A 13,476-nucleotide genomic window follows, 5' to 3' on the forward strand; every position below is an offset into this window, starting at 1 on the left:
TACTGCAAATGGCAGCATCATTACACTACGAAAAATATCATTCACGGCCTGGCCAATGCAGAAGTAAATTATATTAACAGACACAACACTTACATTCCACACACAGACATGACATTCTACGGTTACTGAAACATTCGTTGCCATTTTTAAAAGCACACCAAGTACCAAACTAGTCATGGGAACAGTAGGGAATCCACAATGACTATAAAATGCAAATGCACAAACTAAATGTAGAGGAGGACCACACTGATGCAACAATACCTGGCTGGTTTGTGACTCCTAAATACACAGCACATGTGGAAAAATAATCAAAATGGTATTATTAGCACAGATCCAGAGAAAGGAAAGAATACAGCAGAGCTCCAGAATAGCATGTTTTAGATTGTGATTTTAAATGTGTCTGTGCTAGATGCCAGCATTACTTTCTTCATGTGTTTCAAGGAGCTACTGCAAAACACCACGTAGATTAAAGGGACACTATAGTCACCTGAACAACTTCAGCTTAATGAGGTTGTTCTTGTGAGAACTATAGCTCCCGGCAGCCTTTCTCATAAAATACAGTGTTTACATTAAGAGCTAGGAACACCTCCAGTTGCAGTCACTCAGAGTGAACCAGAGGGACTTCTGAGTTGATGGAGGCATAATATGCCTCCATCCACTCAGATCTGCTGTGCACGAGCATCCTGTGATTCAGTATCTCCTCCCACTGCATGCAGACACTGAACTTTCCTCATAGAGATTAATTGATTCAATTAATCTCTATGAGGAGATGCTGATTGGCCAGGGCTGTGTTTGAATCATGCTGGCTCTGCCCCTGATCTGCCTCTTCGTCAGTCTCAGCCAATCCTGTGGGGAAGCACTGTGATTAGATCAGGCTATCACATGTCAGCAGACTGCTTGTTTTTCTGAGTCTAACAGCATGCAGAGTTACAGCTTCTGGCTTGAATACAGTAAGATTTCTACTATATTTATGGAGGCATGAGGGGCCCAGCGGGGCTATATGGTGGTGCTAACACTATAGGGTCAGGAATACATGTTTGTGTTTCTGACCCTATAGTGATCCTTTAACTCACTGTATTACATCATCATAGCTAGCATCACTTGTGATTAAACAACATCATTTAATAATTAAGAGATGGGTTTAGCCACGAAACACGGAATCATGCAGAACGTCTCAGTGGAACTGCAAATTTTAAGTAAAAAGGCTGACCTAGAAAAAATAAGGGCATTTTTAAGATTTTTTTTTTAAGATCTTATAATTTCTGCGTAAAATGGGCGTTTCCTCCTGGAATTTCTGGTTTGGTGATTGAGCCCCAGAGTTTCAATGTACCCCAGCACAGATTATTCCTGAGAATTTACTACAAATGAATATGGAAAACATTTACATTAAATCCTAGACCTATTCTAAGTGCCCAGTTAGAGGAACACTACAGTATTGGGACTGCAAATCTACATTCCTAATGATATAGGGCCTGTCCCTATCTACATTAGATAAAAAATATTTTTTACTGATGTTTTTCCAGTGCCAAGACTTGCTCGGCCCTTCTGGCCTCTCTGCCGCCTGCAAGGACATTGAAGAGACATGCCTTTTTCTTCTTCTCATAGAGGAGTACTGGGGACCTGATGCGCATGCACAGCAACTGCTGCTCGCACATCCAATGCATCTCACAGTAAAGCAGAAAATCCAATGCTTTCCTATGGGCTGCAACGTCATGTTACAGAGTCATTAGAGGCGTGTTTAACCCTTTAGGTAAATATGGCGATTTCTGCAAAATGTCAATCTTTTACCTGGAAGGGTTAAACTTGCAGGACCACTGCACCCTGACCACTTCATTGAGATTAGGTGGTCTGTGGTACTTTAGTGGTACTTAAGTGGTCTATACATTGCGGTGCGATTTACACATGTCAAATATTTAATGTGGCAGGCTACATGCAGTTCCAACACTCCTCCATTTATTGCCATCTTTTTATAAATTTCACCACATTTCTTTTTTAGTTCCCTCAAGTATGGTAAACCGTATTACATCAAATATTTGTAAAGTACAATTGTTCTACTGCTATCAGTCCACCTATCACGCTCTCCGTGGCTTGGGGTCACTTTAAAAAGGATACAACCTGCTATTTGCACTGTGCTAGACACATTGCTAGATTATGTATTGATGAAAAGCTATTCAACGCTGGCTATATACTATGCATAGCATTAATGATTGCAAATCCGGAGTTTAAGGATTGCTTCAATCTGAATGTGAATTTGTCACTGTGGCGACTAGCATGGTTTGTGGGTGTCAGGGAAATTATAATATTAATAAGGAGATGCTACATACTTTTCGAGTTTATCAGTGTTTTGTCGCCAGTGAGTCATTTCCTTTCTCCACCGTAAGTTTTCCTGACTGCCAAAGGCGCTTCCAGACGGACTTCTCTCTGCCAAACAAAAGTGCATCTAGTCAGCAGTTTGACTTTGTGTGCTTAGAATAAAAAGGTTAGAAGGTAATCGGTACAAAGTAAGCATCTTAATTCCTTGTAGGATATTAAATACAGTGGCTTGGACCAAAACAGGGCATTCATATAAACATGTAAATGGTCATAGCTATCTCTCTGGTATATGTTGCAATTTATCTTTACTTTTGGGTTTCTGGAATTTTCTTTACCGAGGACACCCACATCATATCCTGTAAGTGGGCATTATACCACTGCACGCTATATATACGCTGGAGCTGGCTGTGAGTACCTCATCGCTATTTTTACTACCTCCACTTTGTTCGTATTGACATATTGGAGTTTCTCCCAAGGGGGGGGGGGGGGGGGGGTTAAAAAAAAATAAAAATGTGTTAATGTGAGTGTGTGTGTCTGATAGTGTGTGTGTCTGTGTGTGTGTCTGTTAGTGTGTGTGTGTGTGTCTGTTAGTGTGTGTGTGTGTGTCTGTTAGTGTGTGTGTTAGTGTGTGTGTCTGACTGTGTGTGTCTGACTGTGTGTCCGACAGTGTGTGTCCGACAGTGTGTGTCTGACTGTGTGTGTCTGACTGTGTGTGTCTGACTGTGTGTGTCTGACTGTGTGTGTCTGACTGTGTGTGTCTGTTAGTGTGTGTGTGTCCGACTGTGTGTGTTTGTTAGTGTGTGTGTCTCACTGTGTGTGTCTGTTAGTGTGTGTGTCAGACTGTGTGTGTTTGTTAGTGTGTGTGTCTCACTGTGTGTGTCTGTTAGTGTGTGTGTGTCCGACTGTGTGTGTTTGTTAGTGTGTGTGTCTGACTGTGTGTGTTTGTTAGTTTGTGTGTCCGACTGTGTGTGTTTGTTGGTGTGTGTGTCTCACTGTGTGTGTCTGTTGGTGTGTGTGTCCGACTGTGTGTGTTTGTTAGTGTGTGTGTGTGTGTCCGACTGTGTGTGTCCGACTGTGTGTGTCTGTTAGCTAGTGTATGCGTATCTGTCAGTGAATGTGTGTGTATTTAGAAGGCGGGGCAGGGGGGAAGGGTTGGGTGGGGGTGGCGCGCGTGCGCGCGGAGGGGGGGGTGTCTGAGTTTTGTCCTGCCTAGGGCAGCACAAAACCAAGATACACCACTGCCCACAATGAAAAAATGCACAAGTAAATGCATACATGTTTTAATGGGGTTATTTCTACCAAACCGTGATTTTTTTATTTTGGCCGTGGAGTGTTCCTTTATTGCAACAATACTAATGCGGTTATATGAATGTATACATAATGTATGGGACTTTAAGATGCAGGCAATAAAAATCCCAGCAAAGCACAGAAGAAAAATAAATCTACGTAAGCCATTTGAAATAAATGTTGCTGTATATTGTATTTGGTAATTTTTGTAAATCAGAATAGATATTGCCAGGTGAATGCTAGTAGTCTTAAAATCACAGCCAGGAACAGGGAAATGCTTATGAATAGACTAATAGTAGCACTACGCAAAACAAAAATATGCAAAGTTTTAAGTCCTGTTACTAAAATAAAGTTACTATGTGCTATAGCATGCTAGTATAAAGCCACACATATTTTTTATGTCCTATTCTAGAGACAAAATACTATAATGTTATAAAGCCCGTAAGGTTTGAAAACCTACCAAGCTGACCTCTGCTTCTTCGAACCATCTCCTGCCTAGCTCCGATGCTTCCAAGGATTGCCTCCTCAAGCTTGGCTCTCATGTCTTTTGACTTTTTAAAGGTCAAGCTGTTCATGCGTTCAAATGCTTTCTTGCCCTGTATCAAAACACACTATTGCGTTATATGAGCAGCTGATCAACACAACACATAAACACACCTGTATTTGTTCAAATGGCTAACCTTGTATTCAAAGCAGGAAACGCAGAGATATAGCAAGTCCAGCAGCCGATTTAGCTGCAGGATGGACAGGTCAGTGAACCATTTCTGGAGGACAGTCTCATCCGCGTTCTTTAAGACCCAGAGCAAACAGATCAAGAGGCAGCGACTCGACTCAGCAGAAAATGTTGCGTGTTGCCTTGTAGACTGAAAACCGGAAATAATTAACAAAATTGGAGTTCTAAGCAAACAACATCTTAAAAGGACACTCCAAGCACGACAGGTAAAGGTGCAAAGAGATTCCTACCAGTCTTACTTTTTCCATATCTTTAAAGCTGGACAGATTTAGTATACTTATTACAGCTATGTGCTCAGCTACCATATTATCTGGTCATTCAATAAGCATAGTGTCCCCTGATTTGTACACGATGCACCACTTATAAAGATCTGATGAGATCTTACAGAAAATACTAAGCAGTGCTCCTCAACCCTCTTCCTCAAGGCACACCTAACAGTCCAGGATTTAGGGATTACCCGGGTTGTCCAAGGTGTTTTAGAAAGAAAGAAAAACACTTTAGACACAACAGGGTAATCCCTAAATCCTGAACGGTTAGGGGGGTACTTGAGGTCTGGGTTGGGATCCCCTGCTCGAAGGAGTTTTTTCTTTTTCTAAACACCTTAGACACACCCGGGTAATCCCTAAATCCTGGACTGTTAGGTGTGCTTTCAGGAGAGGGTTGAGGAGCACTGGTGGGAAGTATCTGTTTTCCCAAGTGGCAGAGAGTTTTTTTCCTCCCTTTCTATATACTGCAGACACATTGTGGACTATGAATAATAAGCTGTTCAGTTATGGAGCAATGTTCTACAAACAGAGCAATTACCATGTAAACCAATGGACTATTCCCATTTATATATTTTTTACCAAGAATTGCTCTTTACGCATAATTATATCACAATAATTATAACGCATCTGCCTGATGTCTCTCCATGTATTCATTTTTATTTTTCACGGTTTGTTAAAGGGACACTGTAGGCACCCACACCACTTTAGCTAATTAAGGTGGTCTGGGTGCCAACTCCCATCAACCTTAACCTTGCAAGTGTATTCATTGCTGTTTTTATAAACTACCAGACAGCCACTAGAGGGACCTCCGACTTCTTAGATAACTTTTGTCGCTGGAACCCCATAGGAAAGCATTGAATAATGCTTTCCTATCCAGAGGTGTAACGCGCGCGGCCATTGCCGCATATGTGCCTTAGGTCTCCCCCGCCGGCTGACGTCAGCGCAGGAGGAGCGTGGGCGGAGCATGACCAAGCAGTGAGGGACATCAGCGCTGGATTCAGGTAAGTATCTGAAGGGGTTTTAGCCCCTTAAGCAACATGAGATGTCGGGCAGGAGGGAGGGGGGCACTCCAGGATCCTCTAGTGCCAGGAAAACAGGTTTGTTTTCCTGGCACTGGAGAATCCCTTTAACGTGATGTTAGGGCTTTCAAGATTTAACATAATGTCTCTTTTAAATTATGTCCCTTAATTAGGAAAAAAACCTGTAGAATCTGTTGGTCATAAATGAATGTTCATAATGATAATTAACAATGCCTGTTATGTGCAGTACACTTTTCAGACTGTTTGCTTACACTTTAAATCTATTATATTTTTGCCTGTATTCTGTACATACAGAAATCACCGTACATTGGATGTGAGTAGAAAGCTGCTCGGCCTGGCGAGCTGAGGGACAGAAGTCCCAGCAATTGCCATGGCAACTGTCTGACTGATCATACTCCCACCGTCACCATCATCGTCGGTCGATGAGCAATTTGGCCTTCCTCGCTGGTTGTTATTTTCTAATAGAAGGAGGCAAATAAGAGGTAAAAAAATGAATAAATGACAATGGTTACTGTTTAGTTACCCATTCTATGTATTTAAATTGCAATGGTTACTATTTAGTTACTAATTCTATTTGCTAGGACAGTAATAGGTAACCTTGGCATTCCAGATGTTTGTGAATTACATTTTCCTCTATGCTAATCCAACTTTAAAGGGACACTATAACAGTTTTTTTGTGTTTTGATTATGCCTCTGAAGTTTCACTGCTCAATTAATGGTCATTTAGAAGTTAAATCACTTTTTGTTTCTGTCCATGCAGCCCTAGCTACACATCCCCTGGCTGTGACTCACACAGCCTGCATGAAAAACAAATGGTTTTTTTTTTTAAATCAGGTGTTAACTTATTTTAGAAGTTTGTATATCTTGCTCTGTGAATTTATTCACACACAGGAGGTTCCTGCAAGGTCTAGCACGCTATTAACAGTGCAGGAGTTAAGACATTCTAAATTAAACATAATTTGCAATAAAGGAAGTGTAAACATTAGATGACTCTTTACAGGAAATGTTTAGGAAGGTTGTGTAAGTCACATGCAGGGAGGCGTGATTAGGACTGTATAAACTAAGTGATTTAACTCCTAAATGGCAGAAAATTGAGCAGTGAGACTGCAGGGGCATGATCATTACACCATTACACTGCTTGATTAAAATATACTTTATAAATATTTGTTGTCCTCAATCAAATAAAATACATTGGGTACTTTTGTAAACAGCAAAATACAAACAAATCATTCTCTGACACAACTTACTTTTGTTTGATTTGGACCACTTTCAACTAATTATATGTTTTAAGTATGGAGAGAGTACACTGTGGGATTCTCGTTGTCTTTTCTCTTATAACATAAAGGGACACACTAGAGGATGGAGTGCTCCCAGTATATTGTTGTCCATGGAGATATATATATATATATATATATATACACACACACGACACACATACATATTTACATACACACAGATTTTTTTTTTTTATTAAAATGTTCATTCAAGTTGAACAGAAGAACTGCTAAAAACGCCTTTTTGTTGTTTTTTGTGACGAAATGTGCAACTGTGTAGAGTCAGTCAATGACTTTATATTGCAGAAACGTACCTGTGAAATCATAGAGTTGAGGCACAGTTTCCATGACAATGCCTATCAGAGGTAGATACAGCATAGCCACACGGGCCTTTACCTCTGGATCAGCATACCGGGGATCGGAGTCATGGGTAGATAGCAAGTTATGTACCATATTGATGACCTTCTTATGTAATCCAAACAACCTATGGAAGGAGTTAAGGAACTCCAGTTAGTTATCAACTGCAGAGCAAACAGTAAGGACTATCTGAGCGGTAAAGACTATTTAAACAAACTGTGTTCCAAGATAACCTCTGAATGCACAGGATATGTGCTGTTTTTTTTTCTTAATTATTAAAATATTTTACAGCTGATAAAAATATATATATATAGTTTTTTTTTTTTTTTTAAACAGTGACCTACAATATTTTTTTTAAAGTAAAACGGTACACTAAAGAATAATGAAGCAAATAAAATATATACTGATTTAAAGCAGATCTCTCATGTGTTTAGCATAAAAATTATTTTTCTCTTGGATTTCCTCTTATTTTATTCAGCCTGCACTGAATTTGGCACAGGTTGCAATAAACCAGTTAGTAATATAAAACTCTATGCCTACGATGAGGAGAAAAATAAATAAATCTAGAAATGTTCTCCAAGATGCATCCTGTTGTAAACATTAGTGTGTGATATGCAGATACATTTCAATTTTTAGGATTACAGTATCAGAAATTTGACCCATTTTACCTAAATTTGAAATGGTCATTAGGATTTAATTTTTGTTTTTTTAATGAGAGAAATTAGTTGTAAAATGTAGGGGATGTGCTTGCTGCAATCAGATTGGAACTTCATTTTCTTTTGTTCCTGTAGCTCAAACTTCTTATGTTTCATTTACGTGCCTGTCTCTAGAACAAACTGTACAGCTCTGTGAAAAGGGTTGGCAACTTATAAATAATAATAATAGGACTCAAATTTTCACTCGCCACCAGACAATTGAAAACGTAGTCCTGTCAAGTAGACATTCGCCCTTGGTAAGTATGGTATGGACCCCCCCAAGCTTGCAGCAACGAGATTACTCTACGTTTGTATGTCAGAACATCTTACGTTGAAGAACAGCTTTCTTTTTAAGCCCTGGGAGTTGACATTCTAACTAAATTCTCAGAAAGAAAGGCAGTAAGATAAAATATCTGTTTTGAGCCTTAGCCATAACTTTAATACTGTGCACATTTTGACATTTAAAAAGAAAAGTGTTACAAAATGTTGTCATAATAGAAACAAACTGTTTCTCATGCGATACTAAATATAATCGCTATTGCACTATGCGGTCATATATTTTCAGCTTTGACTCCTGGAGACACAGATCTAAGAGACTCAATCTGGATTAATCCATGTGTTCATCGTGATGAAGGCAAATGATGACATTACACTAAAAATATGACAGAAAAATACAAATCTGGTAACTCACCCCTCTGCCTCAGGGTCCACAATGACAGCCAGCTCTGTTAGCACGAGTCCAGCCAAATAATGCTGCTGGCGGAATGGCACCGACAGCTCAAACATATTGGCAATCTTTTGGTCTTGGACGTTTGTAGAGAATCCTGAGCTCTGTAATTATTGAGGTACAATAAAAGCAGACATTTAGAAACTGATCTCCTGCAAAGCTGGTACAATATATGCCAGTCACAATGCTTATCTATCAGGAATATGTTATACGCACAAAGAATATTATGTTACATATTGTACAAGACTTGTCACCTTGAGGACTCTAGAAATTGTCTGTTTTGCTGCCGTACCTTTTCATTTTAATCACTTTTTTTTTTTTTTTAAATCTTCCCTTTAAGTTGTTGGTATCCTCCTTTTATGATTTGCATTCATTTACACTATTAATGCCAATCCCAAAATAAAGCTGGTTAGAAAACAAAACAAAACTGTGGTAACTTAAAGGAACACTTTAACATGTATTTCTGACCCTATAGTGTTTAATCCACCATTCAGGTGGCTTGCACCCCCTGTAATCCCCTTAGAAAATGTTTAAACAGCCCTTATTTCCAGCGCTGTGCGGGTCTGCCGACGTTGGCCCGCCCCCGATCCATCATCAGTATTGCTGATTTTTAGCCAATCCAATGCTTTCCCATAGGGAAAGCACTGGATTCGCTGAAATCGGCAACGAGGTGGGATGGGGGCAAGGCCAAATGCTTTTTTAGCCAATCAGCACCTCCTCATAGAGATGCATTGAATCAATGCATCTCTATGAGGAAAATTTAGCGTCTCCATGCAGAGCGTGTGCAGCACTGCCCCAGGAAGCACCTCTAGTGGCGATCTGAGGAGTGGCCACTTGGAGGTATCCCTTCTCTGAAAAGACAGTGTTTGCATGAAAATGTCTGAAGGGAGCTATTATACTCACCAGAACAACTACATTAAGCTTTAGTTGTTCTGGTGACTATAGTGTCCCTTTAAATTTCAGGTTTAAAAAAAAAATTTATACAATAAAATATTTCCTTATTTCTAAGTAGAGAATATATTTACTGTATACACTGCATGTATTTGTTAGTCACTTGGTCACTATGTTTCTGTTTTGTGATCTGGTGAAAAACTGGTGCAGGACGGTGATTAGATGCATTAGATGCTTATAGCAATATGATGGATAACTTTCCTAATCTAGACGTTTATGGACTGCATTTCCCAGAAAGTTCAGACATACTTTTCCTAAAGATAGCCATTATTCATGACTGCCAACTGTCTTGTATACATCGGGACAGTCATTATTTCAGTCCATGGTCCTCCTGTTTTGTTTTTCTGGTATCCTACTTCTAAAGACAAATCAGAAAGGTACCCAGAATGTGAAGCCACCGTGTCCCAGAGCTTTTCTGCCTCCATGCAGTCTGTGCATGGGTAGACCGGGCATGTATTTTCAAATGTTATCATTCACATCCCACCTACCCTTCTTCCATACTGGCACCATATCTGCCAATGTGGCACAGTGGTTCAATGCTTATAATCTGGGTCACCGACCAACAAAAGAATCACTGCACTAGCAAAACACTGCCATAGCTTTAAATGCTGAATTTGAATTTATTACAACCATTTTTATCAGCTATTAATACAAGTAATTGTGTATGTGTGTAGGGGCACACTGTTAGCTCACCATTAAAGGAACACCATAGTCACCTAAATTACTTTAGCTAAATAAAGCAGTTTTAGTGTATAGATCATTCCCCTGTAATTTCACTGCTCGATTCAGTGTCATTTAGGAGTTAAATCACTTTGTTTCTGTTTACGCAGCCCTAGCCACACCTCCCCTGGCTATGATTGACAGAGCCTGCATGAAAAAAAAACTGGTTTCCCTTTCAAACAGATGTAATTTACCTTAAATAATTGTATCTCAAGCTCTAAATTGAACTTTAATCACATACATGAGGCTCTTGTAGGGTCTAGCAAGATATTAACATAGCAGGGGATAAGGAAATCTTAATTAAACAGAACTTGCAATAAAGAAAGCCTAAATAGGGCTCTCTTTACAGGAAGTGTTTATGGAAGGCTGTGCAAGTCACATGCAGGGAGGTGTGGCTAGGGTTCATAAACAAAGGGATTTAACTCCTAAATGGCAGAGGATTGAGCAGTGAGGCTGCAAGGGCATGTTCTATACACCAAAACTGCTTAATTAAGCTAAAGTTGTTCATGTGACTATAGTGTCCCTTTAAAACATTATATATCATTTTGACATTAAAATGTCAACACGTGAAGTAAACATGCATTTAATAACATTACGGACAGATTTACTTTGCTTCCTGAAATACAAAACACGTTTGTTTTTTCCTTTTCCTGGTGTGTTTTAAATTCCAGCAAAATAGAAAATGAATTGGCAGTAATGGATTTTGTGAGAATGCGGCCTTCTAGAATGGTCTTACCTGTGATGTAGCAGATGAAACAGACGGGGAAGGAGAAGAGGGTGGAGTGAGCAGACTACAGGGCAGATTTAGGGTGACATAATGCTCATGGCTGCATACAATCCTCAGGAAATCCAGCCGCATCGAGACCAATATGCTTGGATTTGGCAAGAGATACAATTTAGATGAAACCTGGTACAGAAGGAACATAAAGAAAATAAATCATCTTAAAAATATTTCTTGTTCTTAAGACAATTACACATAAATAAATGAAATAAAAAAATAGTAGATTTTAGCACTTGTCAGGCAGCAGGGAGTTGTCCCTGTCTCCTAGTTTAACTCCATTAACACAGGCATTTACCCAGAGTGCCAGTTTATTGAAAATCTGTGATTGGTTCACAAGGCTTCTTAAAAGGAAGCCTCTAATTGGGCATTCCTCCACAACTAGAGCTATTGCAAGATAAGATTGGGATATTTCAACTAAATTGTTAAATGCAAAAATACAAAAAGAAATTCTCAATCATGTTTTCCTTTAACTCTGTTCAACGTTTGAATTTTGGTTTTATTTGCTTATTTTATTGCTTATAAAATGCTTACGGCAAACTCCGTAAGAGATTTCTAGCAAACGTTTGCTTCACCGTGAGCACAGCGGACACAATATCAGAGTTTAAAGACCTTTTTACTCTTTCCCGAAGAGCAAGCTGATCAGTAAATCATATAATCTGATAGGCTGCTGACATTGCATGCTACGGGCACACTGTATAATAAACAGCAGTCACATAAAAGGAGTCCGTATAGGAATGCTTTACCAACACGCTCCTATACTGAAAAACTTAAAACGTAACTGCAGCTAAAAGGTATCAGAGTATGGGAATATTAAAATAATATTAATCTATTGTGGATTTGATTTAAAATTATTTATGGGAATAAATCTGAAATGAGAGGACCAGTATCACAAATGACTCAACTGCAGGAAGAGGCATCATTAGCTACAGTTGCTTCTGTACAACGAATCATTTTATAGACAAGGTATTTGTGTTGCTTACCTGCTTGAAGTAAGCCTTAACTAGGCTAAAGACAAAACCTCTGTCCATAACAGACAGCAGATCATTGAGGAAAAATGCAAGGCTAACATTGAGTCTTTCCACCATTTCTGTGTCCTGCGGAAAAAAATGATAAATAACATTTTACAATTACACTGGATGTGCAACATGGTGCAAAGAATACCGTGTCTTTTTAGCAAGAAAGGACAAGGTCATAGTATGCACGAAACAGAGTTAAAGGACTCTAAGCTCTTACAACATGGAAAAAGAACACATTTTTAAATCATCTGTATTCAGGATGTCAAACTGAGCCTCATACATTACTGAAACACCATCTCTGAAATGATGCGCCTGAATCTAAGGTTTTATGCAATTTTTGATAAAGATGTATACTTTACCCTATTGCTCTAGGTTAAACTCAACCTGATCCAAATATTCAAGCTACCTTCTGAAATCTAGTGATGATGTCATTTGCCATTGTGCTGACTAACGCGGTGATGTCATCCATGAAGCGTTCTGGAAAGCGATGTTTCCGTGGAGAATCAAGCTTGTCCGCAAAATATAAATGATGTACCATGCTTTTCACCTACAAAACGGATATTGAAAAAAATTTAGTGATTCATAACGATTTATGTAACTGTAACAAAACAATCCCCCCAAGTAAAAGGTGGGCTCGGGTTCCCAGTAACACAATAAAACATGTAATGTGAAGGCTCCCAAACAGAGTACCGAGTGACACTCTTAAACACAAACACCCAGAGCATGCATTCAATAGATTAATTCCTCAATAATTTTTTTAATCAAGCATATCCCATCATTTTACTAGGTGTTGCACAGGACAAAGTGAACCTGATGTAATTTTGTTTCTGCTGGAGATGTGCACCTGGAGGTGGCTCCGAGACATGAAAAATATGCACGCATTGAAGTAAGGGCTTCATGCTGCACAAGCTATGGAGATACAGCTGGCAAGATTAAGAAAAGCCACACAAATTAGTATTTACTGAAGATGTCTTTTCACAAAAATTAAAATCTTACCATCAACTCAAAGAAGAACCAGGCTTGCTGCAAGGCGGCCTCCCGTACCGTGCCACTGCTCACAACCCACTGCAATGCTAGCTCCTCGTGAAATAACTGAACATGAAGTTAAAACACAATCAAATGAATTTTACTGGTCAAAAACATATATATATAAAAAAAAAAATAAACATCTAGGAAAAGACAAACACTGGTACAATGGAAAGCCAAGCAAGAACAATAAAAATAAACTGTGAAAAACAAATGGCAGATGCATTCAACACAAGGACAAAGTCAAAATGCGTTGCAAGACAACAGCTGAAAATGGGTAAATCCCCTAA

General features: G+C 39.2%; 1 protein-coding gene across 8 annotated transcripts in view; it reads right to left on the minus strand.

Moving 5' to 3' along the window:
• Window positions 1-13,476, minus strand: part of DOCK7 (dedicator of cytokinesis 7) — a 137,910-nt gene that overhangs the window by 33,451 nt on the left and 90,983 nt on the right. For 4 of the 8 annotated variants that reach the window (XM_063427858.1, XM_063427857.1, XM_063427853.1 and 1 more), the window contains 10 exons: window positions 13,157-13,252; window positions 12,567-12,707; window positions 12,125-12,238; window positions 11,100-11,270; window positions 8,657-8,796; window positions 7,228-7,397; window positions 5,946-6,097; window positions 4,281-4,463; window positions 4,061-4,196; window positions 2,325-2,421 (listed from right to left, as the gene is read on the minus strand). In XM_063427858.1, coding sequence (XP_063283928.1) covers window positions 2,325-2,421; window positions 4,061-4,196; window positions 4,281-4,463; window positions 5,946-6,097; window positions 7,228-7,397; window positions 8,657-8,796; window positions 11,100-11,270; window positions 12,125-12,238; window positions 12,567-12,707; window positions 13,157-13,252 — 1,400 coding nt within the window. Of the gene's footprint in view, window positions 1-2,324; window positions 2,422-4,060; window positions 4,212-4,280; window positions 4,464-5,945; window positions 6,098-7,227; window positions 7,398-8,656; window positions 8,797-11,099; window positions 11,271-12,124; window positions 12,239-12,566; window positions 12,708-13,156; window positions 13,253-13,476 lie in introns of all 8 variants that reach the window. The other 4 variants (XM_063427854.1, XM_063427855.1, XM_063427851.1 and 1 more) reach the window with 1 other exon arrangement.

This window comes from Pelobates fuscus, chromosome 7, assembly GCF_036172605.1.
Source record: "Pelobates fuscus isolate aPelFus1 chromosome 7, aPelFus1.pri, whole genome shotgun sequence".
Taxonomy (NCBI): Eukaryota; Metazoa; Chordata; class Amphibia; order Anura; family Pelobatidae; genus Pelobates; species Pelobates fuscus.